At 64.3% G+C, this 25545-nt stretch overlaps 1 protein-coding gene across 3 annotated transcripts; it reads left to right on the top strand.

The window, feature by feature from the left end:
* The first annotated feature begins 1778 nt into the window (after nt 1–1778).
* On the top strand, nt 1779–23572 carry ARHGEF16 (Rho guanine nucleotide exchange factor 16). Of its 3 annotated transcripts, none has more exons than XM_055306081.1 (15): nt 1779–1836; nt 9312–9918; nt 11664–11718; nt 12633–12802; nt 13691–13747; nt 14137–14297; nt 16744–16896; nt 17020–17149; nt 17974–18048; nt 18620–18712; nt 19680–19831; nt 20158–20346; nt 21183–21256; nt 21731–21832; nt 22393–23572. In XM_055306081.1, exons 2-15 carry the CDS (start codon nt 9331–9333, stop codon nt 22530–22532), a joined length of 2139 nt encoding a protein of 712 aa, XP_055162056.1. In that variant the 5' UTR covers nt 1779–1836; nt 9312–9330; the 3' UTR covers nt 22533–23572. The 3 variants fall into 3 exon arrangements, with proteins under 3 accessions (XP_055162056.1, XP_055162054.1, XP_055162053.1); XM_055306079.1 differs by lacking the exon at nt 1779–1836 and adding an exon at nt 1899–2140; XM_055306078.1 differs by lacking the exon at nt 1779–1836 and adding an exon at nt 1899–2155.
* Nucleotides 23573–25545: the final 1973 nt, after the last annotated feature.

Below are 25545 nucleotides of genomic sequence, written 5' to 3'. Positions count from 1 at the left end.
GGGCCGGGACATGGGGAAGGAGAGAGGGGACGTTGGTCAGCTCTCTGACCACAGCAGGACATGCTGCCGTAACAAACAGGCCCTTTGCCAGGGGCTTCCAACTGAGGTGCTGGCCCCGCTCCACATGCCTTCTCCTCCGGGGTCACTAGCCGCAGGAGGGGTGGAGCAGGGACACGCAGCTCTCTTGGAGGAGGCCGAGGCCCAGTGACTTGCTGCCAGCACCCGATGGCTCTCAGAGCCTCAGCAGCAGCTCACCAGCAGCTCAGCGGGGCGTGAGGGTGCTCCTCCCACAGAGAGGGCTGCTGGTCTCCTGAGCAGGGGGCTGCATTTTCCAGTCACACCGGCCTTCCCCGGAGGGGTCGGGAGCTGCACAGGCAGACTGTGAGGGACAGTGGCCAGCCTCCCGCAGAAGGCAAGGCCACTGCCCTTGATGAAAGAGGCCACCGGGAGCCACAGCAGTTCCTGAGCAGGGACTGGAAGCTGCAAGCACATGCTGTGGTCACGGCCCTGGGCTGACGGGGATGCTGGGTGACAAGGCAGGTAGGAGGACCAGGACGACCAGGATGGCCCTGCCTGGAGGGATGGCCGATTGGCTCAGGGTGGATGCCGACCTGTCCCGGCCCCCGGTGCCTCCCAGAGCACCAGGGACCTGCTTCCTCTGCCTCTGCCCAGGGCGCCCACTGCGGACAAGACCTAGAAAGGCCAGGCTTGGAGTCCAGGCCCAACCTTGTGCAGGCCAGCAAGCACCACGCTTCCTTTCCAAGCCTCAGGGGATCATGGAACCACTCCCGGAGGAACAAGGGTAAAACACATTAATGAAACATTACATCTCCCTGCACTTGGGACAGGCAGGGTGACCATCCTCCAGGAGCTCAGCTGCCTCGATGCTAATAACTCCACCAGAGGCAGAGGCGACCTTAGCCTCACAGTAGCCCGACCGCCAGGATCCTGTAAAAATCCCTTTGGAAACTTCCTTTATTTCTCTGCCCCTGCCCCTCCCCAAGATATGTCTTAGCAGTCGCCCCCCAAGCCCATGGCCCCCAATATACATCTGCGGGGTCTCGAGAGCACAGGTTTATTAGGCAGTAGTAAACGACCTTCCCTTTTTATAAATTTTATTTTATTTAACTTCAATAAATTAACATACAGTGTATTATTTGTTTCAGAGATGGAAGTCAGTGATTCATCGGTTGCACATAACACCCAGAGCTCACCCCATCATTGCCCTCCTTCATGCCCATCCCCCAATGACCCCAACCTCCACCCCCTTTTTTTCCTAGAGTCAGAAGTCTTTCAGGCTTTGTCTCCCTCTCTAATTTTGGTAAAAGACCTTTCCTAACCGGCCAGTCCCTCCAGGTGCTGGGAACCTTGCTTCCAAATTCCTTAGAGACTTACAGTCTCCCTACCCCCCTCCCAACTTCAAAAGTATATAATCAGCCCCTCCTCCTGACCCCAGGGCAGCTCTTTCTGCCTCCAAGGGCCTTTCCCCCAGTGATTTAATAAAACCACCCTTTTGTACTGGAGACATCTCAAGAATTCTCTCTTGAATGCTCACGCCCGGACCCCAACAAGCAGGCCATAAAGGCAGCCAGAGTGCCTAGGGCCACGCTCGGCCACCTGCTGGCTGCCGCTTTTCAAAGAATCCTGAAGTCTGGGCCTTTTCTGTCTCACAAAGATCAGCTTCCGGGAGGGCTTCCCGAAGGAGGAGGCAGCCGAGCCAGGCCCGGAAGGAGAGCGGGAGCGGATTCCGGGTCACCGCCGGCCACCCCCGCCCCAGATCTGCAGGCCGGCCAGGGCAAGGTGGGCGGGCCGAGGGCGACACCGCGGCCTCTGGAGGTGAGCCCGCCCGCCGCCGTCACGTGAGCGCCGGCCAGGTGGGGACGGTGACGCAGGCGGCCCGCCAGGTGGCCAGGTGCCCCGGGGCCGCGCGGCAGGCCCCTCCCACGACCTGGGCGCCCACCTGTCCGGCTGGCTGAGCGCCGCCTCCCGCAGGGCCGCCAGGAAGCGGGGCGGGGACGGGGAGGGACCAGCGGTGGCTCGAGCTCGGCCGGCGTCGGCCGCCTGGCGGGGCGCGGTGCCCGGAGGCCAGACCTGCGCCAGTCGCCGCCCGCTGGCCGCCACGTCCTCGCCCGCAGCGCAGGTGAGCCCGGGACAGGTGAGCGAAGGGGGGCCGGGGGCCGGTGACCCTGGGGCGCGACCCCTCCGAGCCTGCGCGGGTCGGAGGAACTTCGGGGCGGGTCCCTGGGCGGGGGCTGCGGCAGGGCCGGAGCGTGGGACTGGCCCGGCTGGACCCAGGGCGCCGACCCACCCAGGCCGGACCCCACCCGCGGCCTCAGCAAGCGCCCTGCTGCTGCCCCCTGCCTTCCCTGGGGCCCAGGGGCAGCGTCCTCACCCCAGCGGGGATGCTTCTGTCCCGGGCTCTCCAGTGTAGACGGCAGAGCCTTAGACCGTAGGGGGGCCCAGGACTTTTGCAAATGAGGGTCAGGATGGCGGCAAAGCCACTCTCCCCAGATCTTTGGATAATCTGCTGTCCAAACCCGCGTTGGCCTCAAGAGCTAGCAACCCCCCAAATGAAGACTGTCCCTCCAACACACCAGAAAGAAATGCCCCCCATCACTGGTGGAGGTGGAGGGCAGACCCAGCCAGGCAGGGGGTGTCCTGCCTGCTTATATCTAATAAGGGGTGTGGGGGCAGCTCCTGAGGGCTGAGGACCCCACTTCCTGCTGACCAGCCTCCGTTTCTGCATCGGGGAAGCAAGAATCCCTTTGGAGATTGAGGTGGACCTCAGCCCAGCAGCCGGACAGGGCAGGGATGGGGGGAGCCTCTGCACCCGACCTGGGGCCCAGGAGTGCCTGACTCTCCCCTCTGTCCTTGAGGTGAACGGTCTGCTCCTCCTAGTGTGGGGGCTCCATGGGCACCTGCGGAGTCTGACTGGGACCTGTACACCTGTCTGCTCTGACAGCCCCGTGTTCCTTGGGTTCCATTCCTGGGTCCGTGTGAACTAAGCCCTCTGGGCCTCAGTGTCCTCATTCATAGAAGGGGACCAGTCAGAGTATCCACAGGCAGGGTGCTGGGGTCAGCTGCAGCTGAGCCTCTGCTCTGGACTCTGCTGGGACGATGCCCACAGCCACAGGCGCAGAACCTCTGACCAGGTGGCTGAGGGGCACTGCCCAGGGCTCCCTAGTCCTGGTGGGAAAGAGAGGCAGGAGAGAGGGTCTTAGGGGTTCCCAGAAGTAAAGTCTTAAGTCACTTGGACAAAAGTGACCTGGAGAGTAAGAGGGAGCCATCTGCACAGAGGCCCGCCCCCTGCCCGGTCCTGGACACCTTTGGGGAAGTCACCTGTGCCAGGAGGGCTCTCCCCACCCCACCCCCTGGGATGTCTCCCACCCTGCACGGACCAGCTCTTCACACGCGTGTGAGGAAGCGAGGCAGGCAGGTGAGCGGCCCGCCGGGGTGGCCAGGGTGCTGCCCCTGAGGACGGCAGTCTGTGTGTGTGGTCTGACAGGCACAGCCACTCACCCTGCATCTGGGCCCAGGATGTTAGTTTTGGTTTCCAGAAGGATTGCAGCTGCTTGTCTTCTTACCTGGGGCGGTTACCATGCTCGGGCGACAGTTCATGTGTAAGAGCATCCTGACTTGTAGGGAGAATCCCTGCTCTCCCGCTGGCCCGTCGGAATGGGATCTAGGTCAGCAGGGGCCTGGCTCCTCGCCGGACTCTCTGGCGACAGGCAGCCTGACCCCACCTGGCTTCCTCACCTTTCAAGGCATGTACCCACCTTCCAGAAGGTTGGTGGGGAATGGCAGACAAGTGAGGGGAAGAGCTTCTGGAAGACACCTGCTGGTCACCTGGCTAGGCTACCTGTGGGAGTCAGGGCTCTGACTTCCCAGCCGGGGCTTCTTTGGGGAAGCACTATGAATGTCAGCCAAGGCGGGCCAGGGGCCAGGTTTATGGGACGTCAGGAGTAAGAGACAGGAGCTGGGGAGCAATTGGAGGGCCTGTGAGGGGCAGCCCTGCAGGCTGAGCCAGGAGGGTGGTCTTTTCGGTGACTGATGCCCACGCCTGGGAGCCCCAGAGCAGGAGGCAGCAGGAGGCTTCTACACAGGGCAGGCCCAGCGTGACCCCTGCCTACTGCCAGACTGTGTGTGAGGCGGGGCCCGGCCAGGTGGGTGTCCCTGATCCCCACCACGAAGGAGGGGCCTCTGGTCAGTAAAGCCAGGCTCCCAGTCTTGGCACTGCAGGTGTCACTCCAGACAGTTCCTTATTGTGGGACACCCATGGCCTCCACCAACACAGGCAGGCTGGCAACTCAGCCTAGCTGCCACCTCTAAGAATGTCTCCAGAACTTGCCAGGTGTCCCAGGGACCTGGGGGGCAAAGCCGGCCCAGTTGAGAGTCCCTGAGAACCCCTCACCCCAGTCACCTTGCAATGGAACCGTGTGCCATGTGCTCTGCTCAAAAAGCCAGACACTGCCCCCAGAATCCATGCGACTCTGAGGTCTGAGCTCGGCCAGGCCCAAGGCCAGCCCTGTGGCTCAGGTCAGCCTGAGCAAAGACCAGGCTCAGGCAGATGGAGCCAGACAGGCCGGGCCCCACCAGGCAGGGTGGGGTCAGCAGACCCAGAGACCAGGGCAGGTGGGACAGAGCCCCCATAGATGGAGTAATCTGGGGCCCTGGTGGCTGTGGGAGCCGCTGTGGGCAGAGCCACAGGTCAAGGCCGATCCCGTCCACAAGGGAGTGGAATAGAGAGTGCCAAGCTCACCCAGGTCCCAGGAAGCCCATCTGTTGGGAAGGACGGGGACGTGGAGAGCACTAGGCTGCAAGGGACCCACCGGGCCAGGCTGCATCATGGCCAGGGTGGTACCAAGCGCAGCTTCGGCCTGGCCGGGCCAAGTCGGATCACCTGGTCCTTCCCGAACTCTCTACCTGCTGTCCTTCCTCCATCCTACATTGCAAGGACCCAACGAGTGACCGGCCTCCCCAGTCCCCCAGACACCTTGAGCAGAAACAGCAGGAAATCACCTGAAAGTCACCGGGAAGGTGGCACAGCCAGACCTGGAAGCCCCCTGTGATGGAGCCTGGTGCTTTCTGCTAGCTTGAAGCTAAGTGCCCCATGTGGGTGGGCTCCGGGCCTGGAACCCAGGGCCTCGTAGGAAGGATGCGGCACAAGGGTGAGGGGATGGAGCACAGCAAGTACCACGATGTCCAGCGGTCACTCCTCAGTTTGGGAATTGAGTCCACCTCCTGGTAGGGACGTGAACAGGAAATTGTCCCCATTCCCGAAGGACCCACAGACCCGTCAGAGAGACAGACTCTCCACTTGCCACCCTCGTCGCCCTGGCATCTCTGGAGGAGCTTTCCCAGGCTACCTGTGCTGGGGAGTGGACCCACCCCTGTGACGCGAGTGGTCACTGCAGGCCATCTGGCCTCCCTCTTGGCAACACTGTTGCCCAGACAGCGTGGCTGGCATCTGCCCTGAGGCAGCTGAGAGGAGAGTCTGCCCTCGGGTCCCCTGCCCCCGCACTGGCCCCAGGACACCAGGCGCAGGCCAGCAGCCAGTGAGGACACTGGGAGAGCCGCTCTGCAGAGCCAGCCAAGGGAGGGGCCCCGGGTACAGACGCTGGGGCAGCGGGCGCCCGAGGAGCCTTCGCTCACGTGCGTGTGCACACCCCGCACACAGGCCTCCCCACGCAATGCCGGTCCTCCCTGCTAAGTTGAAGCAGCCGGCCCAGCCGGCCCACCAGGTGTTTGAGGACAGCCTGGTGCTGCGAGGAGGCAACAGGGGCCGAGACAGGCAGGGGCTGGGCAGGGGCAGAAAGGAACTATGAACATCCTACAGTGGGAACTCGGGCTGCCTTGGGGGGGGGGGGGGACCAGAGGGAACAGGTTGGGGAAAGCGCGGAGGAAGTACACCAGGTGGGCCCGGCCTGCCAGACCCAGGGTCCGGGTAGTAAGGAGGCACGAGGCACGAGGCCATGGCTCGGGGGTGAGCACAGAGCTGTCCCCGGAGCACTGGGACTCTGCAGGCTGGGGAGAGCCTCGGGCCATCATCCAGGGAAGAGGCCTCCTCGGTTCTGGAAGAAAGAATCTGCCAGGGGACTCAATCTCAGCCAGTTACCAGCCCGAGGGACAGGGATGTACGCGTGCCAGGGAAGCTGCCTTGTACCGGGGTGGGGGTGGGGGTGGAGTAAACAACTAGGCTGAGGACTGGGGGCGGGGTGCCAGGGAGAGAAGGCGGGGTCTCTGCGGAAACACGGAGCCGGAGGAGCGATGCAGCGACCACATGGAGCACACGTCAAGGTCGCCAAGGCCTGGAAGCCAGACTGCGGGGTGGGGGAGCAGGAGAGCCCAGGGAGGCTAGAGGGAATTATTAACGAGGAGGCGGGGCACTGGCGTCCTGCCGGCCCAGCTGGCTCTGCTCACACCGACACCCCTGGCTACACTGGGGCTGGAGTCCCATCCCTGTGGCAGGCAGCGGGCAGCCAATCAGGAGCTCCCAGAGGAGCAGAAGTCAGGGGCCAGCCGCAGAGCATGGAGCGGTGGCCTCTGGGGGACCAGGCAGTAGAAGAGGGGACGTCTTTCTTTCACGAACAGCTTTTTGGTGCCACTGGAGTTCTGGACCCGTGTGCAGGGATTTCTGATAAACCGGATGTTCGGAGGAAGGAGACCCTGGGGTGCCCCTGCCGGCTGTGGCTCCCGAGAGCTGGCTGCGGCCGGCCCTGGTACCTGGACTGGTGGCACCCGGGCCTGTGGGTGCGGCCGCCTGGCTGGGAACAGGGGCCACACCCGGCAGTGGCTTGCCTGGCAGGTTCCTGCCAAGCACCTCCAGCCCCAGAGCAGACTTTGCCCTCCGCTGGGAGAGGCCGTGCCCCTGGCTGGGTCCAGGGTCCAGGCCCAGAGGACGGGGCTGTGAAGACCCACGCCTGGGGCCTAGGTTGGGGAAGGCAGGTCGGGGCCGGGTCCCATGGAGGGCCAGCCCGGTGCTGGCATTTCACTACCATGCTCCGTGCAGCAGTGTGACCTCCAGCTACTGTCACCTCTGGAAGAGGAGGCCTCAAAGAAGTTTCCGGGCTCCCTATGCTCTTGGGTGCACTTTGGTGGGAGTGCATCTAGCTCGATGTTGTCTCCCAGAGAGCCCTTTCTGGGCCAGGCCTGGCTAGTGCAGACGGAGTTAACATGGGGGTGGGTGAGCCAGGATGGCACCACCCGCCCTAGCTGCCTTTGACTCAGAATGTCCCCAGGAATGTGTGGGCCGTCCTCCAGGCGTGGGAGTGGCTGGGGCTCCACAGGCAGTCCCTCCCTGTGGCTGGGATGGTGTTAGCAGAGAACCTGTGTGCTGAGAGTGGGAGCACGGAGAGCCAGGCTTCCGGCTGCTGCTGTCACCCCGTCCATGCCATGGTGCAGGTCCCTCCACAGCCAGGCTGCCCCTCAGGGAGGGATTCTGGAGCTGAGGCCCGAAACCTCCCCAGGGAAGCACAAGGTGCAAGGCTGGGAGGCAGGCGTGGGAGGTAGGCCTGGGCTGGGACCTGCCTGGTGTATCCTGGGACGATGCGGGGGCGTCCCTGGGGTCCATGGAGCCCTCGGCTCCAGAGGCCCAGCGCCCGCCAGCACAGGCTTGGGCACCTCTGGCTGCAGGTGCCCTTGGGTATGAGGTAGCCGGTGACGCCCCTTCACCCACACGGGGGTGCTGGATAAATGGGCTGTGTTCCCTCCCAGGTCTGCAGGGAACTTGGCAGAGGGCACCACGCTGATGCTCTGAGCTGACTCTCGGCAGCCTGGGCTGGTGATTTGGAGACTTCATTTTTCCATCCAGAAAATAGAATTCCGCCCTCGAGTGACCCTTGTAACATATATAAGCCCTGCATCTGCAAGCAGGGTACGAGCAGTGGCTCTGCTTGCTTTTATCAAAACTAAAAGGAAAAGACACAGACCGAGTTTTCCGCAGTCCTGCGAAGTCCTCCTAACCTGGTGCCTGTCCACTTGTGGGTGTGGTGCAAGGAGTGGGAGCATAAGCTGGTCTCCCGTCGCTGCCCCGGCTTGTCGGCTGGCTCTGGCCACACTTCATGCTTGGGAGCCTGTGAGACTCCTGTACCTGCAGAAGGTGGGCCTCATTGCTACTCTGCCCACTTTGCTGATTTTGAGACAGAGGCACAAAAAGCAGCAGAGGGTGGTTACAGTGGTGGGCAGCCCCTCGGGATGGGTTGGTGGCTGGCCAGAGGCTGGTGCCTAGGAGGCAGGAGGCTTGTGTTGACTCTGGCCCTGAGTGGAAAGGTGGCAGTGGCCCCGTCCACACTGGCAGAGCAGTGTGCCTTCAGCCAGGATGAGCCAGGCTCAGCTGAACCCAAATGCTTCCAGACACCGGTCAGTGGGGCTCCACCCATCCAAGGCACTCAGGGTCCCAGGAGGGACGGGCATCCAAGGGAAGCACCCGAGGGACGCAGGAAGAGTAGGCTGGGGCTGTGGGCTTGGGCTCTGCAAACACTTCCCTCCTACCTTGGGTCCACCCACAGTGACCATACCCAGCAAGGCCCTGGAGGAAGGGATTGTTGGCCCCGTTCTGAGTTCATATATGTGGGAAAATGCAAATGTGTCCCTGGACGTGCAGAAAAGCTGAGTAGACAGCCAGCCGTGGTGGCTTCGCCACATGGGGCAGGCAAGGGAAAGGGTCTGGAATCGGCAGGCCTGGGTTCAGGTCCCCGTGAGCCACACTTCCTGGCTCACATCCCAGGACCATCTCCTGGGCTTCTCCGGGCCTTGTTTCTTCCTTTGCAAAATGAAAATAAAGACAGCCAGTGTGTTTTGGGAGCGGGTGAGATCATGCATCTAACCCAGCATAGCAGAGCCTGGCCCTGCGTGCTCAGAAGTTGGGGGTGACACAGAGGCTGGGGTCATAGCCACGTTGTCCTAAGCAGGCCTCAGAAGAGCCCCACAGATGGCATCGTCCTCATGCTCTCACTGACCAGGGAGAAATGGTGCTGAGAGGCCCTGGGGCTGACCCAACTTGGACCTGCAGACCCCCAGGTCTGTGCACTCCTCACTGCCCATGCTTGCACCCCCAGTGAGGGCATACGGACCCACCAGAGGAAGCACACTGGTCGCCTGTCCTCTGCCCCTGTCCCAGCAGCCAGGTCCCTGCAGGCCTGAGTCTCCCGACCCTGCGTGCACCTCCCTGGGCCTCCCCAGCCCTGCTCCAGGCATCCTGAGCAGGGTCTCTGGCTGGGGCGGATGCTGGGAAGCAGTGGAGGGGCCTGTGTGCAGGGAAGCTGCAAGGTGGACGTCTGTGTGCTGCCCTCACCTCTGCCCTCTTGTCCCAGGACACTGTGGCCAGTCAGCATGTCCCAGCGACACTCGGACAGCTCCTTGGAAGAGAAGCTGCTGGAATACCGCTTCCACTCAGAGCTACGGCTTGATGCCAAGGGGAACCCGGCGTCAGGGCTCCCGATGGTCCGGGGCTCCCTGCAGGTGGACAGGGACAATGCCCCCTTCCAGGTGGATACCTCAGGGCCCCCACCTCTGTCCCCTAAGGACCAGGAGCCACGGACCGTGATCCTGAGCACGCAGAGCCCTGCAGCCCTCAAGATGGGCACTCAGCAGCTGATCCCCAGGAGCCTGGCCGTGTCCAGCAAGGCCAAGACCCCAATCCGCCACCAGAGCTTCGGGGCTGCCGTGCTCAGCAAGGAGGCTGCCCGGCGGGACCCCCAGCTCCTCTCAGCCCCCAGCTTCTCCCTCGACGACATGGATGTGGACATGGGCTCCGAGGGAGCGCTGAGACGGAACCTGAGGAACCGATCATACAGGGCGGCCATGAAGGGCCTGGGGGCTCCCAGTGGGGACAGGGGCCCCAGCCAGCTCAGCCCCAAGCTCCAGGCTCTGGCCGAGGAGCCCAGCCAGCCTTCTGCGCGGTGCCCGGCCAAGAATAAGGTAGGGGGCCTGTCTGCCTGGAAGAATAAGGTGGGGAGGGGCTGTGCCTCGAGGGGCCTTGGGAGCTTGTAGGCGTGCCCCTGTGTGCCCCTATGTGCCCCTGCATGCCACTAGCCTTGGGGCCTCACCATCACATCGCCTGATCCTGCAGCTGGCACTCAGTGAGCACCTCCTGACTCAGGTGTGCAGGCTCCTGACCCAGGTTTTCCGGGTTAGGTGTGATGGGCAGGCTCTGAGCAGAGCATGAACGTCGCCGTTTTACAGAAAGGCCAAGGCGTCTCCCTTCTCTCAGCTGCCGTGGGGAGCATAGCCTTTGGGGGGACCAGCCTCTCTGTGCCCCAAAGGTAGCCAGCCCGTGTGAAGGCTGAGCTTCAGGGAGGGCTTTGGAGCAGCACCTGGCTCGGGTCACCCTGCCCCAGGCGCCCCATCGGGGACTCAGCAGCCGAGCACATCTGGCTCAGGAGAGGTCTGATGCCCCTCGACGTGCACACGCTCCTCTGCCCGCCTGACAGCCGCTCTACCTCAGTGTTCTCAGGCCAGCGGGCGGGCATAGGCACGTGGGAAGGGCGGCCTAGCTCGGGTCCCCACGCTCAGAGTTGAAGTTCTCTGGCACGCAGAGGGGAGTCCTGGGACCATCTTGGCCGCTGTCCTCAGCTGAAAGGTGCCCCCTGAGACGCCCGAGCCCCCAGGAGCTGCCTCGGGGCCTCGGCACTCTGCAGCCACCCAGGCCCTGCCCGCTGCTCGTTTGCTCACTCACAGGTGGTTTCCTGAGCTCTCCTGCACCTGCTGCTGGGGTGCCAAGGGAGCCAGGGGAGCCCCGAGAGCAGGCCCCCAGGGAGCTCCCAGGGCAGTGAGCAGGCAGGGGTGCGCTGGGGTGCTCAGATCCGGGCTGGGAATGCAGGGGTGCCCAGGGTGGGGGTATGGTTCAGGTGAAGAGGTGGTGTGGACGAGAGGCACAGGCCTGAGGCAGGAGGGGTGTGGAGGGGGGCGGTGGGGGGGCAGAGCCAGGTGCTGCTGGGGTGCCACACATTCCAGCCCAGCAGTGAGAAGTCTTCAGGCCCCAACGCGTTTGAGAAACCAGCTCACTTTCTGGAACCAGCACAGCTTCGAGGTCAGGAAAAACAGTCCCAGCCAAGTAGGTAGGACCCAGTAGATGGTGGGTGGGGCAAGGGCTGTGCCTACCCACCCCCCTCCGCCCCAGAGAGCCTGGCCACCCCCACCTTCCTCTGCAGCCCTGGCAGAGGCTGCTGGGACCCCAGACCTGCTCTGGGAGCTAGACACCAGCCTGCCAGTCTCGGTCCTTCCTGCCGCCCCAGGTCCCAGGCTGTGTGGGGCCCCACGTGTGCCTTCTCAACCCCCACCAGCCAGACCTGGGCCGCCTCCCGGGGCTTCCTTCAGACCCCATTGGAATACCCCGCTGACCTGAGCACCTGTTTTGATTTGTTCGACCCTTCTGCCTCCTCCTCCAGGCAGCCCTCCTGGATCTGCCTGGCTCTCAGTCAAACTGCCCTGCCTGTTCTGAGCCCCTGTGTCACCCCATCCTACCTGCCCTGGCCTTCGCTTGGCAGCCCTGCTTCCCTCGCTGAGCCTGCATTTATTGAGCAGCTTCTGGGTGCCCAGAGGAAACCCCTCCTGTTGAGCATGGGGTGCGGTGAGGTCTCCGGGCCCAGAGGCTGGAGGACCTGCTGCAGACTCACAGCGGCCTGCCCTCCCGGCTGACTGCTGGTGTCTCTGTGTCTCTCCAGTTTGCGCAGAAGACGCTGGGGCGGAAGCGCGCCCACAAGGGCTCCTTCAAGGACGGTGAGTGTAGCCGAGGGAGGCGGATCAGGGGGCTGCCGTGGGCCAGGCTGGGGGTGGGGAGGCTGGTGCTGTGCAACAGAACCCGCTGAAGGGGCGTCCTCCTGGGACAGGAGGTCCTGGTGGCTCGTCCGGCCTGGTCGTTCTGAGAGTCTAGAGAGTTCCCTTGGGCTCCCGTCTGCACCTTACCAAGGGCAAGAGACAGGCAGAGGCCCCACAGTCACCCAAGGAGGGGGCTGTCGCATATCGTGTGCCCGGCCCAACATGGTTGCACCTCTGGGACCAAGGTCAGCTGCAGGGCGCTGGCCCTGGGTGTGGACACCTGTGCTGTGTGCATCGCCCGTAATTTCCCAGCATGCAGGGGTGCAGTGTTGGGGGCTCAGGAGGGCTCAGAGCAGGGGAGGTAGGGGTAGGGGCCTGCCCAGCCAGGATGCAGCCCTAGTAGCTGTGAGGGGCAGGGCTCCTAGGGTGCCCTGGAGGGGGAGACAGGACGGCAGGAGGGGTGGGGAGGGTCGCCCAAGGCCAGGCACCGCCCATCCCGGGGGGGCTGCTGCAGAGCTGAAAACGGGACAGGGCACCTGGGGGCTGTGCTCCAGGGAACCCGCACCCAGTGCTCTCTGCCCAGTCAGGGAATAGCCCCCACCCCGGGAACAGCCCGCACCCGAGGTGGCTGCGCTGATTCGTCGGCTCAGCGCTGGCCTGACGGTGCCACATTCTGCACTGGGACGTCACCCCCGTCCTGTGCTGGGCCTAACCTGCCATGGGGGCCAGCCAGCCTGAGGGGAGCCTGCTCCGGGGGGCCCTGCGCTGCCTGACCCTCTCAGAGCCTCCTTGGGAGGCTTCAACCTGCAGGTTCCCAGGGAGCCCCAGCTGCTCAGAGCCCCCAGGTCAGCAGGTGACACCCCGCCTCTCCCCAGACCCCGGGTTCTACCAGGAGATCCGGGAGCGGGGCCTGAACACCAGCCATGAGTCCGATGACGATATGCTCGACGAGCCGCCCAGCCCCGATGGCACAGGAAAGGCGGATGCGCCCATCGTGGTCAAGAGCTACCGGCCTGCACAGATCACCTGGAGCCAGCTCCCAGAGGTAGGGCCAGGATGGTGGGCGCTTGGCCCCTCCGAGCCAGCCTGGGCCCCCTAATGTGGGGAGCAGCCTTCCCAAAGTACCTACTATGCCCAGCATGCAGGGGAGCCCCTTCCTGGTGCCCTGAGAGCTGCCCTGCCCCGAGGGCACTCTGAGCTTAGTTCCATGGGGTAGAGCAGTTAGGGCCGAGCGCTGTCGCTGTGTGTGTGACGAGCCTCCCTCAGGTGAGCTCCTCTCCAGCTCCCTACTCAGACCAACCTCCTGGAGCTGTGGGCAAGGGACCCCCTTCCTAGGGCACCGCCCCCAGGAAGATGCCAGGAGGGCCCGAGTGGGGAGAGGGACGGGCCTTGGCTTTGGGAGAGCCTTGTGCCGCAGGTGGGGTGGGGGGGCCCGGGGGGAGCCTGGCTGAGACAGAGGCTCTGGTGCCCTGAGCAAGTGGGGGTGGGGGGTAGCCGTCCCTCCCGAGGAGGGCAGAAATGTGCTGACCCATTCCCTGAGAGCCTGCGGCCTGTGGGCAGGGAGGCATCGGCGTGTGCGTGGTCTCCTGGGTCCGGTCACCCGCCCCAAACAAGCAGCACTTTGGCCAGGGCGGCCCAGGGGCTGCTGAGCCTGAGGCCATGGAGAACTGGACCATCTCCCAGGCCCCGGGATGGGGCGCAGACACACCTGGCCAGCTTGCGGCCCATCCCTGGCATGGTTTTCCCACGTGGCTTTGTGTCTCTCCACGCCTAGACAGCTCTGTGGGACAGAGGCCCCTCCTCGTCCTCAGGGGTCTGCTGGCCGCTCCCCAGGATGCCCGACTTCTCCCTTGGCTGCCCCGGGCTCTTCGGAGGAAGGGCGGGCTTCCAGGGAGGGCTGAACCCGTGACGCCCAGGCCTGTGCCCTCCTCAGGTGGTGGAGTCGGGCCTCCTGGACACGCTGCCCCCCGAGGAGCGCAAGAGGCAGGAGGTAAGGGGGCTGGGCAGGGGGCCAGCCCTGTGCCCCAGATCTGGTGGCCACACATCTGCGGGGCAGGACCAAGGCCACGGTGAGGCCTCTTGCCCACCCACCTGTTGGCCATCTCCTGTGCCAGCCCCTGGGATCGTGGCTGATGCCCTTTGGGGGAGGGGGCTACCATCACCCCTCCTTGGATGCAGGTAGGGGTCCTTGCCAGCATCACAGCTCGTAAGAGGCCGAGCCAGAGCGCATATGGAGGTGTCGGGCCCTTATGCCCATGGCCGTGCTCACACCACCCCAGTTCCGGTTTCAGGGCCCAGGTCCAGCCTGCCCTGCCCCCTGCCCCCTGCTCCTGCCCCCAAGGTGCAGGGTGGCCCTGGCAGCTGCTGTCCCCCCTCCAGGCCATCTTCGAGATCCTCACGTCAGAGTTCTCGTACCAGCACAGCCTGAGCATCCTCGTGGCCGAGTTCCTGCACTCCAGGCAGCTACGGGCCACGATGACCCAGACAGAGCACCACCACCTCTTCTCCAACATCCTGGATGTGCTGAGCGCCAGTCAGCGGTGAGGCCTGCGCCCAGCTCTCCACCGTGCTGCGAGGGCCACCTGGCCCTGAGGCACCATGGCCATGGGGTCTCGGGGTTGGGGGGGGTGGGCAGGGCGAGCAGGGCTCCAAAGACTTTCAGTGTGGGACCACGGGCGGAAGGTTGAGAGGAGCTGCTGGCCGGGAGGGAACTCGACCTCCTCAGACCTCAAGGCCACCGAGACTGGGCCCCATGACAGGCTGAGCACTGGGTCTGTGGGCATCCTGGCACCCGCCCCCAGCACCCCATCCCTCGGATGTTTGGGAGGGCAGAGTACCTGCCCCAGGACACTGCCCTGCCAGATGACACGCACGTTCCCACCAGGATATCAGGTGCAGGAGGCTGAACGACGAGGTGTGAGGTGGCCAAGGGACGGGGCAGGCGGGGGTACCTCGAGTTGCAGGCCCGGGTCATGTTCTGCCCGGCAGTGTCCGGTGCCCATCCCAGGCTCCGGTTGCAGGGCCCAGAGGTGGAGGAGAGGCCAGGTGTGCAGCTGCAGGCCTGCACAGGCCCTGTGTGTGCACCCACATGCCAGAGGGAAGGTGTGTCTGTGCTTGCACAGGTGTGTGCATGGAAGCCACAGCCCCAGACGGCCCTGGGCCCCAGGAGACCCCATGACACCCTCCCTCACGCCTCAGCATCCCCCCCTCACCTGAGGAGGTGGGTCCCCTGAGTCTCCTCGCAGACCAGGGCAGGGGCAGGTGAGAGAGGGTGGCTCATTCATGTCGACATCGGGCCAGTCCCCTGAGCCCCACCCGCACCTGCTACCTGTAGCCTCTGTGAAGTTTCGGGGCCACATGGTGGGAGGGGGTGCTGTCTTGTCCCTGGAGATGGGTCTTCCTGCAGAGCTGCAGTGCCCAGCTTGCAGCCCCTGACTCCATGGGGGCCTGGGTAAGCAGCGGCCCTTCCACCCAGCTCTGCCCCTTTGCTTGATGTCCCACTGGCCACTTCTGTTTATGCTGAGCAGCCATCAGTTGCTTCTGACCCTCGGGGCCTCTGATCGGCCACCACTGTCCCAAGGTAGGATGGTCCCACCTCCTCCCCCAGCTGGGTCCTGGCAGCTCCGAGCCATTCACGGTGGCCTCCCTGGAACTCGGTTATCCTGGGTCAGCAGCTGATAGCTACCTTTCCCAGACGCTCCTCAGAAGCCCACGGAATCGCCCGTGGGAGGTGCTGGCCAGCATGGCCCTGCACCTGGGCAGCTGGGGCCTCCGTACGCATCCCTGTCACGCTGCCCACTCTGCCCAGGCTGCCCAGGAGTATGACTCTCATAGTTCCCCCTTAGGGGACACACAGGGCCCCTGAAGGTGGAGGTCAGGCTAAGGCCCCATGAGCAGGACCTTGTCCCCTGTCCCTGGCCTTACCAAGGGAACCAAGGCAAGGCCCCCATCTTCCAAGGGGGTCCCCAGATTGGTGGGGTGGCCCCCCCAGTGGTCCCCCCGCCACAGGAGCTAGGTGAGGCAGGTGGCAGGCCCCTGGTGCCCTCACTGTTGAGGACCTGGGACCTCCTTCCCACCCTGGCCTTGTCCCCAAGCCCTGTCTCTGTCACAGTGCTGGATGCCCCCCGCCCCCCCATCAGCTAGGGTAAATAGTAAGGGCAGCGGAGCTGGTTGCCCTCGGCCTGGTCAGTCCCTGGTTGCTGGTCTGGGTCGCCTGGGAGGTGGATGTGTGCTTGGGGAGAGGGTCGCCTGGGAGGTGGATGTGTGCCCTCCAGAGGTCAGCCAGCTGTCTTCTCTCCCAGACCGGACCGCCTGGAGCAGTCCCAGGAGCCCGCTACACCGGGCTTTCAGAGTCGGTTTCAGGAGAGACGCTGCCATCGGAGTAGTTGGAAGCCCAGGATGGGGCTGAGGAGCCTCAGGGAGGGGGTGAGAGGGCCTCCCAGCGGCCTAGGCTATGGCCTGGAGAGGTGACACTGCCTGGGGTCTGACCGGTGTCCTCGCGTACCAGATGTCCTGGTGCAGGTGCAGCCAGGCCCGGCTGTGGCAGCAGCAGTCAGCACCATCTCTGTGGCCAAGGCCCGGGTCACAGATGATCTCAGAAGGGGACCCCAGGAGGAAGTGGGGCCTGGTGGCCACCGCTGGAAAGTCCACCCAGAGCTTTCTCACACGGAGCTGGGCGGAGGACACCAGGGCTCCAGGCAGGGGTGACCCAAGTCCAGGGACTCAAATCAGAGTGACAGGTTCTCAGTCCTGCCTGTCTGAATCCTGGGGGCCTGCTGGAGCCTCTGCCAGCCTCTTGGCAGGAAGTGGCCCTGGATTTGCCCAGTTATTTCAGGCATAAGAAGCTGATCTGCCCTGGGGTTTCCCCAGGAAGGTGTGGGCTCACAGCGGCCTGGGCAGCTGGTCCCCCACACACCTGCCGCGCTGCTTCTGGGGGCTTCACCGCGGTGCTGGACGGCTGGGCCCTCACCCACCCCGCCCCTGTAGGTTCTTCGAGGACCTGGAGCAGCGGCACAAAGCACAGGTGTGCGTGGAGGACATTAGCGACATCCTGGAGGAGCACGCCGAGAAGCACTTCCACCCCTACGTTGTCTACTGCTCCAACGAGGTCTACCAGCAGCGCGCCCTGCAGAAGCTGACGTGAGCGGAGCTTCCCGGTGCCCGGGGTCTGCTCTGGGTGCCTTGCGCCAGGAGCACATTCCTGCTCGCAGCCCGGCTTCTGTGGGCACCCACTGACCTCCCGCCACTGCATCTCTGTTGCAGAAGCAGTAATGCTGCCTTTCACGAGGCCCTGAAGGAGATCGAGAAGCGTCCCGCATGCGGGGGTCTCCCCATGATCTCCTTTCTGATTCTCCCCATGCAGAGGGTAACCCGGCTGCCCCTCCTGACGGACGTGAGTACTCAGCACAGAGTACCAGGGGAAGGAGGTCGGCCTGGCCCCCCTTTCGCGACTCCCTCCCCCCTTCCCCGGTGCTGCTCAGTCTGAGATGGCTTGAACAGCTTTTGCCCAAGAGCTCCCTGCCTGGAGCTTTCCAGCACTTCCTGGAAGGTTCTCGAGGTTCGTTCATGTGGATGAGGCAGAAACAGTGTCACCCAGACCTCTCCTGAGCATGGGTCCTGGGCCACTGCCTCCCACCCAGGATCCTCGGCCCACTGTCCCCGGGTGTGGGCCCCCAGGGCAGCCCGGGCACCACTCACTGCCCCTTCTGTGGGCAGAGAGAGGAGCTCATGCCTCTCAGATGTCTGCTCCTGGTGCTGAGGGGCAGGTGGGGCCAAAGGGCATTTGTGCACACGTGTGCACATGCACACATGCAGGCGTACACTCAGCACACACACATGTACATATGCACACATAAGCACGCACATGGCGGGAGCCCGGCTAGGCCCCCAGAGGCAGCATGCGGCTCATGCTGGAGGATCATCTGTCCGGGCCTCTCACAAGTACAGAAACAGGCTGCGGGCCGCCCCCAGACTGGACCGAGACAGCCCAGGACTGGAATGGCTGGGGTCCTGGGACAGTGCCCCCGCTGCATTCCCACCAACCAGCCAGGCTGTGTACCCCAGTGGGGCCTGGCAGGAGCTGGACATGGGCTCCCCACCTCCCCGCAGCCCCCACCGGGGTCTGCTGTTCGTAGGGGGCGCCTCTGTCTACGCAGGCCCGTGAGCCTGGAGTGCAGAATGGTACTTGGTGTCTGACCTGCTGGGTCCTCTCTGCAGACCCTCTGCCTCAAGAGTCAAGGCCACCCTGAGAGATACAAGGCCGCCAGCTGCGCACTCAAGGCCATCAGCAAGGTGAGGGGTATCCAGGGGAGAGGAGGGGGCACCTGGACCAAGCACAGCCCCCAAGTCTGCCCCTACCCCACCCAGTAGTGGAGACCCTGAGGGCAGGGGAGGGAGGGCTTCCACATTATCCATCTCAAGCTTTTCATGGTGCTGATGGGGAAACCAAGGCCCAGAAGGGGTGAATCTTGAACTCAATCAGTGAGCCTGAGTTAGGGCAGCAGCTAGGACAGCCCTGGGGTAGGGTGGGGGTGCCTGGGCCGTGGGGTGGCTGGACCACAGCCCACAGCACAGCCCAAGTTAGGGCTGCGGTTAGGATAGCCCCGGGGTCGGGTGGGGGGGTTCCTGGGGTGGCCAGGCCACAGCCCACAGCACAGCCCAAGGCAGGGCAGCAGTTAGGACAACCCTGGGGTTGGGTGGGGGAGGGGGGTTCCTGAGGTGGCCAGGCCACAACCCACAGCACAGCCCAAGGCAGGGCAGCAGCTAAGACAACCCAGGGGTAGGGTGGGGAGTGCCAGGGCAGCAGGGCGGCCTGACCACAGCCCACAACACAGCCTGCTCTCCGGGTGCCCCCCTCCCACAGCTGGTGAGGCAATGCAACGAGGGAGCCCATAAGATGGAGCGCACAGAGCAGATGTACACGCTGCATACACAGTTGGATTTCGGCAAAGTCAAGGTAGGCATCGGGCCTCCCCTCAGCCAGCCCCTTGGGGGTCAGGGTCATGGCCCCTGGGCATTCGAGCTGGAAGGAGGCCTTGCCCCAGCCTCTCCGGGGGCACCGTCCCTTGTGACTCCCACTCCCCTTGGCCGCAGAGGCTCAGCTCTGCCGCCCTCCTGCCTGGGGCTGGGTGGGTGTAGGGGGCTCTCTGGCCCCTGCCCCCACCCCAGGGCTGCCCCAAGGGGCTGGGCCAGAGGGCATGCCGTGGTCCAGGGCTCCTGGCAGCACACTGAGAACAGGGAAGGGATGGAGTTGGGGCCTCCTGTAAAGCCAGGAACTGTCCCTCAGCCCTGGAGAGGGGGCCTAGCCAACCTGCAGGCCCTCCCAAGCAGGCAGGGCTCACACCTCTGTCCCCGAGTCCCTGCGCTGCTCCAGGCCATCAGGCTCCTGCTTCTGCAGGAAGCACCTCCCTGGGAGGGGGACATCCAGCCAGAAACAGACACTTCCTCGTGGGAGCTGCTCTGCAGGAATTGGCCTGGAGGCAGCTCTGTGGGCCGAGCCTCCGCTTGTCATCACTCAGGCTGGGCCCCTGACCTGGAGGCTGCCCAGCAGGCCGGAGCTTGGGGGAGTGGGTGCCGTGGGCAGGGCAGGGCACGAGGGCCACAGAGCGATGGAGGGAGGACCCCGAGGTCCAGAAGAAGGTGTGAGGGGTGTGTGGAGGCTTCCCCAGGACGGCCTGGTGGACTGTCCTGCTCGCTGGGCGGGACCTGGGCCGGGGACCTGGCACAGAGCAGCTGCCCATCTGTGCCTGCTGGCCACCTGAATAGCCCTTTGTCTGAGGCAAGGACACATCTCGCCCCCATCCTCGGTCCAGCCCAGGGCGGCCAGTCCCCCGGTCCTGGGTGGTAGGGACTGTGCTGGACATCCTTGCCCGTCCTCCTCACCCCCACCCTGACTCAGGCAGTTCTCTGGTTCTTCCCTCCAGTCCCTTCCTCTGATCTCTGCCTCCCGCTGGCTGCTGAAGCGTGGGGAGCTCTTCGTGGTAGAAGAAACTGGGATTTTCCGAAAACTGGCCAGCCGGCCGACGTGCTACCTATTTCTGTTCAATGACGTCCTGGTCATTACCAAGAAGAAGAGGTGAGCCTGTGATGGGGCCAGGAGGGGCAGGGGGAGCCGCCCAGCCTCCTCCGACCTCAGGATTGGGAGAGGCTCCAAGCCTGGATTGTCCACGGTGGCGGCCAGGGTCCCCCTCCGTGTGACATGGGGGTCCCCCTCCAAGTGACTTGGGGTGGCTGGGTGTTTCTCACTGTGGGGCAGGCCTGAGCTGGCCTGCCCAGGCCACAAGGACAAGGAGACACACAGTCTCTGTCCTGGGAGGCAGTTCTTGGGAGCGTCCAGCTGGGTGGGGACCCAGGCTGCCCACACCCCCCCCCCATAGCATCCAACTGCCTGTCTCCCCACAGCGAGGACAGCTTTGTGGTACAGGACTATGCCCAGGTGGACCACATCCGGGTCCAGAAGATGGAGCCCTCCGACCCCTCTCTGGTGGGGGGTAGTAGCCGCAGCTCCTTGGTGCCACACGTCTTCCAGGTGACCATGCTGCACAACAGCGAGGGCCGCCAGGAGAAGATCCTGCTGTCCTCCGACTCCGCGTGAGTTGGGGGAGGGCTCCCAGGGGGAGGGTGTCCATGCCGTTCTATTCTCAAGCACTGCCGTGTGCCGACACAAGGGCAACCTGGTCCTCACGGAGGTCACATCTCTGGGACAGCAACCCATCAGCCACAAAATGAGCAGCTGTGTCCAGGGAGTGCAGACTGAGGAGGAGCACAGGGTGGGGAAGGGAGTGCCAGGTGGGGGCCGGTGGGGAGGAGGACCTGGTGGAGGCATGGCAGCGCAAAGGCCCTGAGGCAGGAGGCCTCTGCTAAGAAGCAGCCGGTGCCGGCGGGGGCTGGGGCGGTGGAGGTCAGAACAGTCTGGAAGTGGGGTGGGCAGCACACGGGTGCCAGCACAGTGGGGGCTCAGACAACGGGGGAGGAGACAAGGGTGACTGATCTCCACAGTCCCTTCAGGCAGCGGGAGGTGGAAGCTGACGGTTTAAAACTGAATTGATAAGGGACAGTGGGCTTGGGGCCCAGCACCAGCAAACAGAGTGGCCCAGGTCATAGGGGTGTGTCTGCACGTGACCCCATGACTCTGGGAAGGTGAGACTCAGGGTTGGCCTGCCTGTGGCTCCTTCCTGCCCCGTGACTTCCCGTGTGTGGTCCCTCGGTGGTTAAGGGGGGGTCACAATAGGGTGCCGAGCAGCATGAACCTTCAGCACCACAGCCCATCACAGGGCTGTGAGGTAGCCTCACAGGGCTGGGGGGCATGCTCCAGGGACCCCCGCCCATCTCCCCACGCTGCCAGGTGGGGACAGGGTCATGAAGCCTGAGGCCCCCAGGCAGGCAAGGTTGGCCCAGGGCCTGACACAGCCTCTCTCCAACCCCAGGAGTGACCGGGCCCGGTGGATCACGGCGCTCACACACAGGGAGAGGCAGGGACAGGGCCCCACCAACAAAGGAGGTAAGCACCAGACGCTCCACGCTGAACGGGGCTCATAGCCCCAGCCCGGGGCAGGGGGCTAGCACGGAGCTGAGGCATCGTCCAGACCTCTGTCCTGCCTGCCCCCCGGGGTGACCGCCCAGGTGAGGGACCCCACAGCCGGGTATGTATGTATGCACCTGTGCACACGGGGCCTCCCCTTCTGTGCGGGAGGGAGAATGCTGCCCCATGCCCAACAACTAGAGCAGAACGGGCCGCAGGGGTGGAGTTAGATGGTGCTGCCTCTGCCGGGGCTGGTGCTTTGGCCCTGAGAGCAGGGGCAGTCTGTCTGGTGGCCTCTGGAGGGAAGCTGCCATGTGTCCAGAGCCCCCCAGGCCCCAGTGAGACCAGGCCATGGTGGAGCCATGCCTGACTCAGGGCAGCAGGACTCCTGGCCCAGGCCCTCCTGGGGACAGCGGTGTTGCTGACACCCCCACCCTCACCCCCACCCCCCAGACCTGCTCCAGGTCGAGGTCACCAAGGCTTACTTGGCCAAGCAAGCGGATGAGATCACGCTGCAGCAGGCGGATGTGGTCCTGGTGCTGGAGCAGGAGGATGGTGAGTAGAGCAGGGCCGGGTGTGTGGTGGTGGCAGGATGTAGGTGAGGTGGCCCCCAGAGGGAGGGCCTGACAGCCCCACGAGGGAGCACACCAGATGCGGGCAGCTGACCCTGAGCCTGGCCCCCTGGAAGCAGTTTCTGCAACTGCCCATGGTGGGTCTGGTCCAAGGTCCCCTCAGCACCTTCCTTCAAGGACATCTTCAGACCTCCCTCAGTCACAGGATCAAAATCCACTTCTTTGTCATTCTGTGTCCTGAGCAGGAGGAGGGTGGCTCTGCTACCCCTGGGGGCCCCTGTACTCGCCTGCACAGGGCATGAAAGCTGGCTGGAGGGAGCTCAGCCCCTGACGCCAGTGTCCAGGCTGAGCACCTGCTGGAGGACCAGGTGCCTGTGTGACCTGGCCCCTGGCCCCCTGGGCAGGAGCGGGTGGTGGTCTGCTGCAAGGGGGCCTGGCCCTGGCGTCTTCTGGCACAGCAGCTCAGAGGGCTGGGGGTGCGGGTATGGAAGCCCCTCCCTGGAGCCTGGACTCCGCCCTCACCTGCCCCACATCTGTGTTCAGGATGGTTCTATGGCGAGAGGCTGAGAGATGGGGAGATGGGCTGGTTCCCTGAGGACTTTGCCCGGTGCATCACCAGCCGCGTGGCCGTGGAGGGCAACGTGCGCAGGATGGAGCGGCTGCGTGTGGAGACGGGCGTGTAGCCTGTTGTGCCCAGCACAGAGGCCAGGCTGCTGCTTCATGCCGTGCTCCAGGAAGCAGCCTGGTCCTTGGAGTGCGGTGCGCTTGTCCTAGGAACCCAGACAGTCCGTGGGTCTCCGTGAGGCCCCGTGGTCCACAGTGCCGGATCCAGACACTTCCAGGGAGGGCGATCACATGTGCTGCCCGCCCCCGGGAGCATCCTCCAAACAAGCTCTCAGGGCCACAGCAGCCCGACCCCCGGCCTCCCCTGGCGTCCTGCACACCCCTAGGGCAATGGTGCAGGGCAAGTGATGCAGGATGTGGGCCCAGACCCCTGCCTGTGGGACAAAGGGCCTGAGCATCCAGGGCAGCCCCACTTACTGAGCGGAGGTCCCCCAGAGGGAGATGACCCTACAGAGTCAGTGCTGAGACCCTGGGGTTTTCATACACATTAAAGTATTTCTTTAACACCTGGATTTCCATGGGAGTCTGCGCCCAGAAGGCCAGATAAGCCCCTGCAAACTTCCCAAGGTGCAATGGGCCAGGATTGGCTCCACATGTGTGGTCACTCATGTCGGTCCTAGGGCCTTGCTTGGGCCCCTTGTTCATGGTCACTCCATGCCCATCTGTGGCCTTGGCCTGACTGTCCATGTGCAGCACGGTGAGCGAGGCCAGGAGCTCTTGACCCCCATCCCCACACACTTCCTTGCAGGGCTCAGGGGGGCCAATAGATCTAGGGACCCCGTGGGAATGTCCCCCACCCCCACCTCCCTCACAGTCCACCTGCTCCCCCAGGCCCTGGATGGGCAGGTGGGGAGGGGCAGGCTGGCCTGGGCTCTTGGCCACCAGGCCAGGTAGGGAGGCTGTGTCGTGCCCTGCCAGGCCTGCAATTCCTCCGTGCCTGCCAGTGCCCCTCCCGGCATGGGCAGTGCTGTCCTTGGGGTGGGGGCTCCCAGCACTATGAGAATCTGCCCAGATCCCACTGGGGCTCCAGCTTTGGTTGCAAAGCCAGGAATGTGGCTCCTGCCTCCCAGCCAGAAGTGGGTGACTGGGTGGCCGGCCTTCTGACCCTCCCAGCCCTGGGCTGGGCCAGGTGGGGTGGGGAGACAGGGGGGTGTGGGGGAGGGGCTGAGCCAGTAGGAGCACGGAGGAAGGAGGAGGGGCTGCCCTGAGCCCCACCCTTCAAATCAGGTCAAGGAAGGTGATCTGTACCTGGAGGGGTGGGCAGCTCCTCCCCAGTGACCACCAAGGTGACCTCCAGGGCCTCAGGCAGTCAGAAGGGCCAGGCCTAGGTCAGAGCCCAAGCTGCACTGGTGGTCCTGGGCAGGGGCTTTGCATGATGGGGGGACGGGACAGGTCAGGACTGCGGTCGCGGGGGTGAGCCCCAGGAGCTACGCAGGGAGAAGTACTTCCTGTACGGGTGGGAATCTGGGACCTGGACTTCCCCACCCATGAGCTAGGTCAACTCCCTGCTTTTTTCTCAGAGCTGCGGTGGGGGCGAGCGGTAGCCAGGGCCAGGCAGGCGCACGCACATGTGCAGGGCGGCACCTTTGCAGAAGCCTGGCTCCCCCGTAGAACTAAGCTCCCCCAAGGAAGCCCATCTGCTTGCTCTCACCGCTGACCCTGTCCCTAGCTGTCCCTAGCTCCCCAGGGAGGCAGGCCTGTCTGCTGCCTGTCCTGCACCAGGCACACATTCCTTTAGAGATTTGGGAGGCCCTGGGGCCACACCCTTCCTGTCCTGACCTGAGGACACAGCCTTGGGTCCTCGGGTCTGCAGAGTGGTTCCCAAGCAAGCAGGAGGAATGCTTAGCCCGGAGGGAGGGTGTTCAGGACGCTGCAGGGGCTGCCACCAGGGGCAGGGCTGCTGGGGGTGGGGGGTGCTGGGTCCACCAGGGCAGGGCCAGAGCTGGCCAGCTCAGGACAGACGCCCTTCAAAGAGGGATCAAGAAGCACAAAAAAAAAAAAAGAAGAAGAAGAAGAAGCACAGGGCCCAGCTGTCTCGAGGTCTGGAGGGGCCCAGGTGGGTGGGCAGTGAAGGGAGGAAGGCTAGGGCTTCCCCCAACACCAGTGCCCACTTGAGACTGAGGGGACTCTGCTCAGCCCGGGTCCCTTCCTGAGGGCAGGGCAGGGCAGCCTGGACCCTGGCCCTTCCCAGGCAGAGGCTGCTCTGACCTGCCTTCCAGCCAAGCTCGTCCTAAGACCTCAAACAACCTTTCTGCCCCCTACCCCCACTCCCAGATGCCAGGGTGTCTTGGGGAGAACCCTGCCATACCAGCCATGCTGGGGAGGGGTCTCCAGGGGCCCTCCAGCCCAGCCCCACCTCCCAGCCAGCTGCACTGCCCCTTCTGTTGCAGGCAGGGAAATAGGCCCCACTGCAGGGGGCAGTGGGCTTGCAGGGCCATCGGGGCTTCCTAGGACGTCATCCTAGGACGTCATCCACCCCGGTGGGGCCCAGTGGGAACAGACACCAAGGTGTTGTGTTAGTGCCGTTAGAACCACTCCAGAACATCCCGGGCCCTTTCTGCAGGCAGGACCTACCTCCCGAGAGTGCCCTGGGCCGGGGGGGTGGGGGTAGGGGGCTGGCGGGGGCACTGCAGCTGGGCTTGCAGCCCTGAAGGCATCCAGTGCTCCTAGGTGACCACAGTGGTGCCTCAGCAGCACCCAGGCTCCCATGCCCCGTGCACGAGAACCCCCAGACCCCTGGGCTCTTGCCCCTTAGGCATGCAGGTTGGCATCTCCATCTGTACCTTCTTGGCGTGTCCATGAATCCCACACACTTCATCATCAATCACCCTTGGGTACGGTCACCGGTCCCGAGATCGGCCCCTGGCCCGTGTTAGACATCCCAAACCCCCTCTCCCCAGCTGTCACCCGCCAGCACATCACAGGGCTCTCTTAGGACTGGGGCCACATCAGATGGGGGCCCTCTACCCCTCGCAGGGCTCCTGGTTTGGGGCTTCATGCATCCTTTTGCAGATAAACCCGCAGGCATGGATGGGCCTTGCTGAGGCGAAGGATGTCGTACGAGGCCGTCTC

Source organism: Nyctereutes procyonoides, unplaced genomic scaffold, assembly GCF_905146905.1.
Source record: "Nyctereutes procyonoides isolate TBG_1078 unplaced genomic scaffold, NYPRO_anot_genome, whole genome shotgun sequence".
Classification (NCBI taxonomy): Eukaryota; Metazoa; Chordata; class Mammalia; order Carnivora; family Canidae; genus Nyctereutes; species Nyctereutes procyonoides.
The sequence above is the reverse complement of the archived record's forward strand: the minus strand, read 5'-3'. Positions and strand labels throughout refer to the sequence as shown.

Coding starts and splice junctions, on each gene's coding strand:
- ARHGEF16 (XM_055306081.1), top strand. CDS start 9,331: ATGTCCCAGCGACACTCGGACAGCTCCTTGGAAGAGAAGCTGCTGGAA. Junction 9,919..11,663: donor GGTGCCCGGCCAAGAATAAG/GTAGGGGGCCTG, acceptor GTGTCTCTCCAG/TTTGCGCAGAAGACGCTGGG. Junction 19,832..20,157: donor GTCATTACCAAGAAGAAGAG/GTGAGCCTGTGA, acceptor GTCTCCCCACAG/CGAGGACAGCTTTGTGGTAC.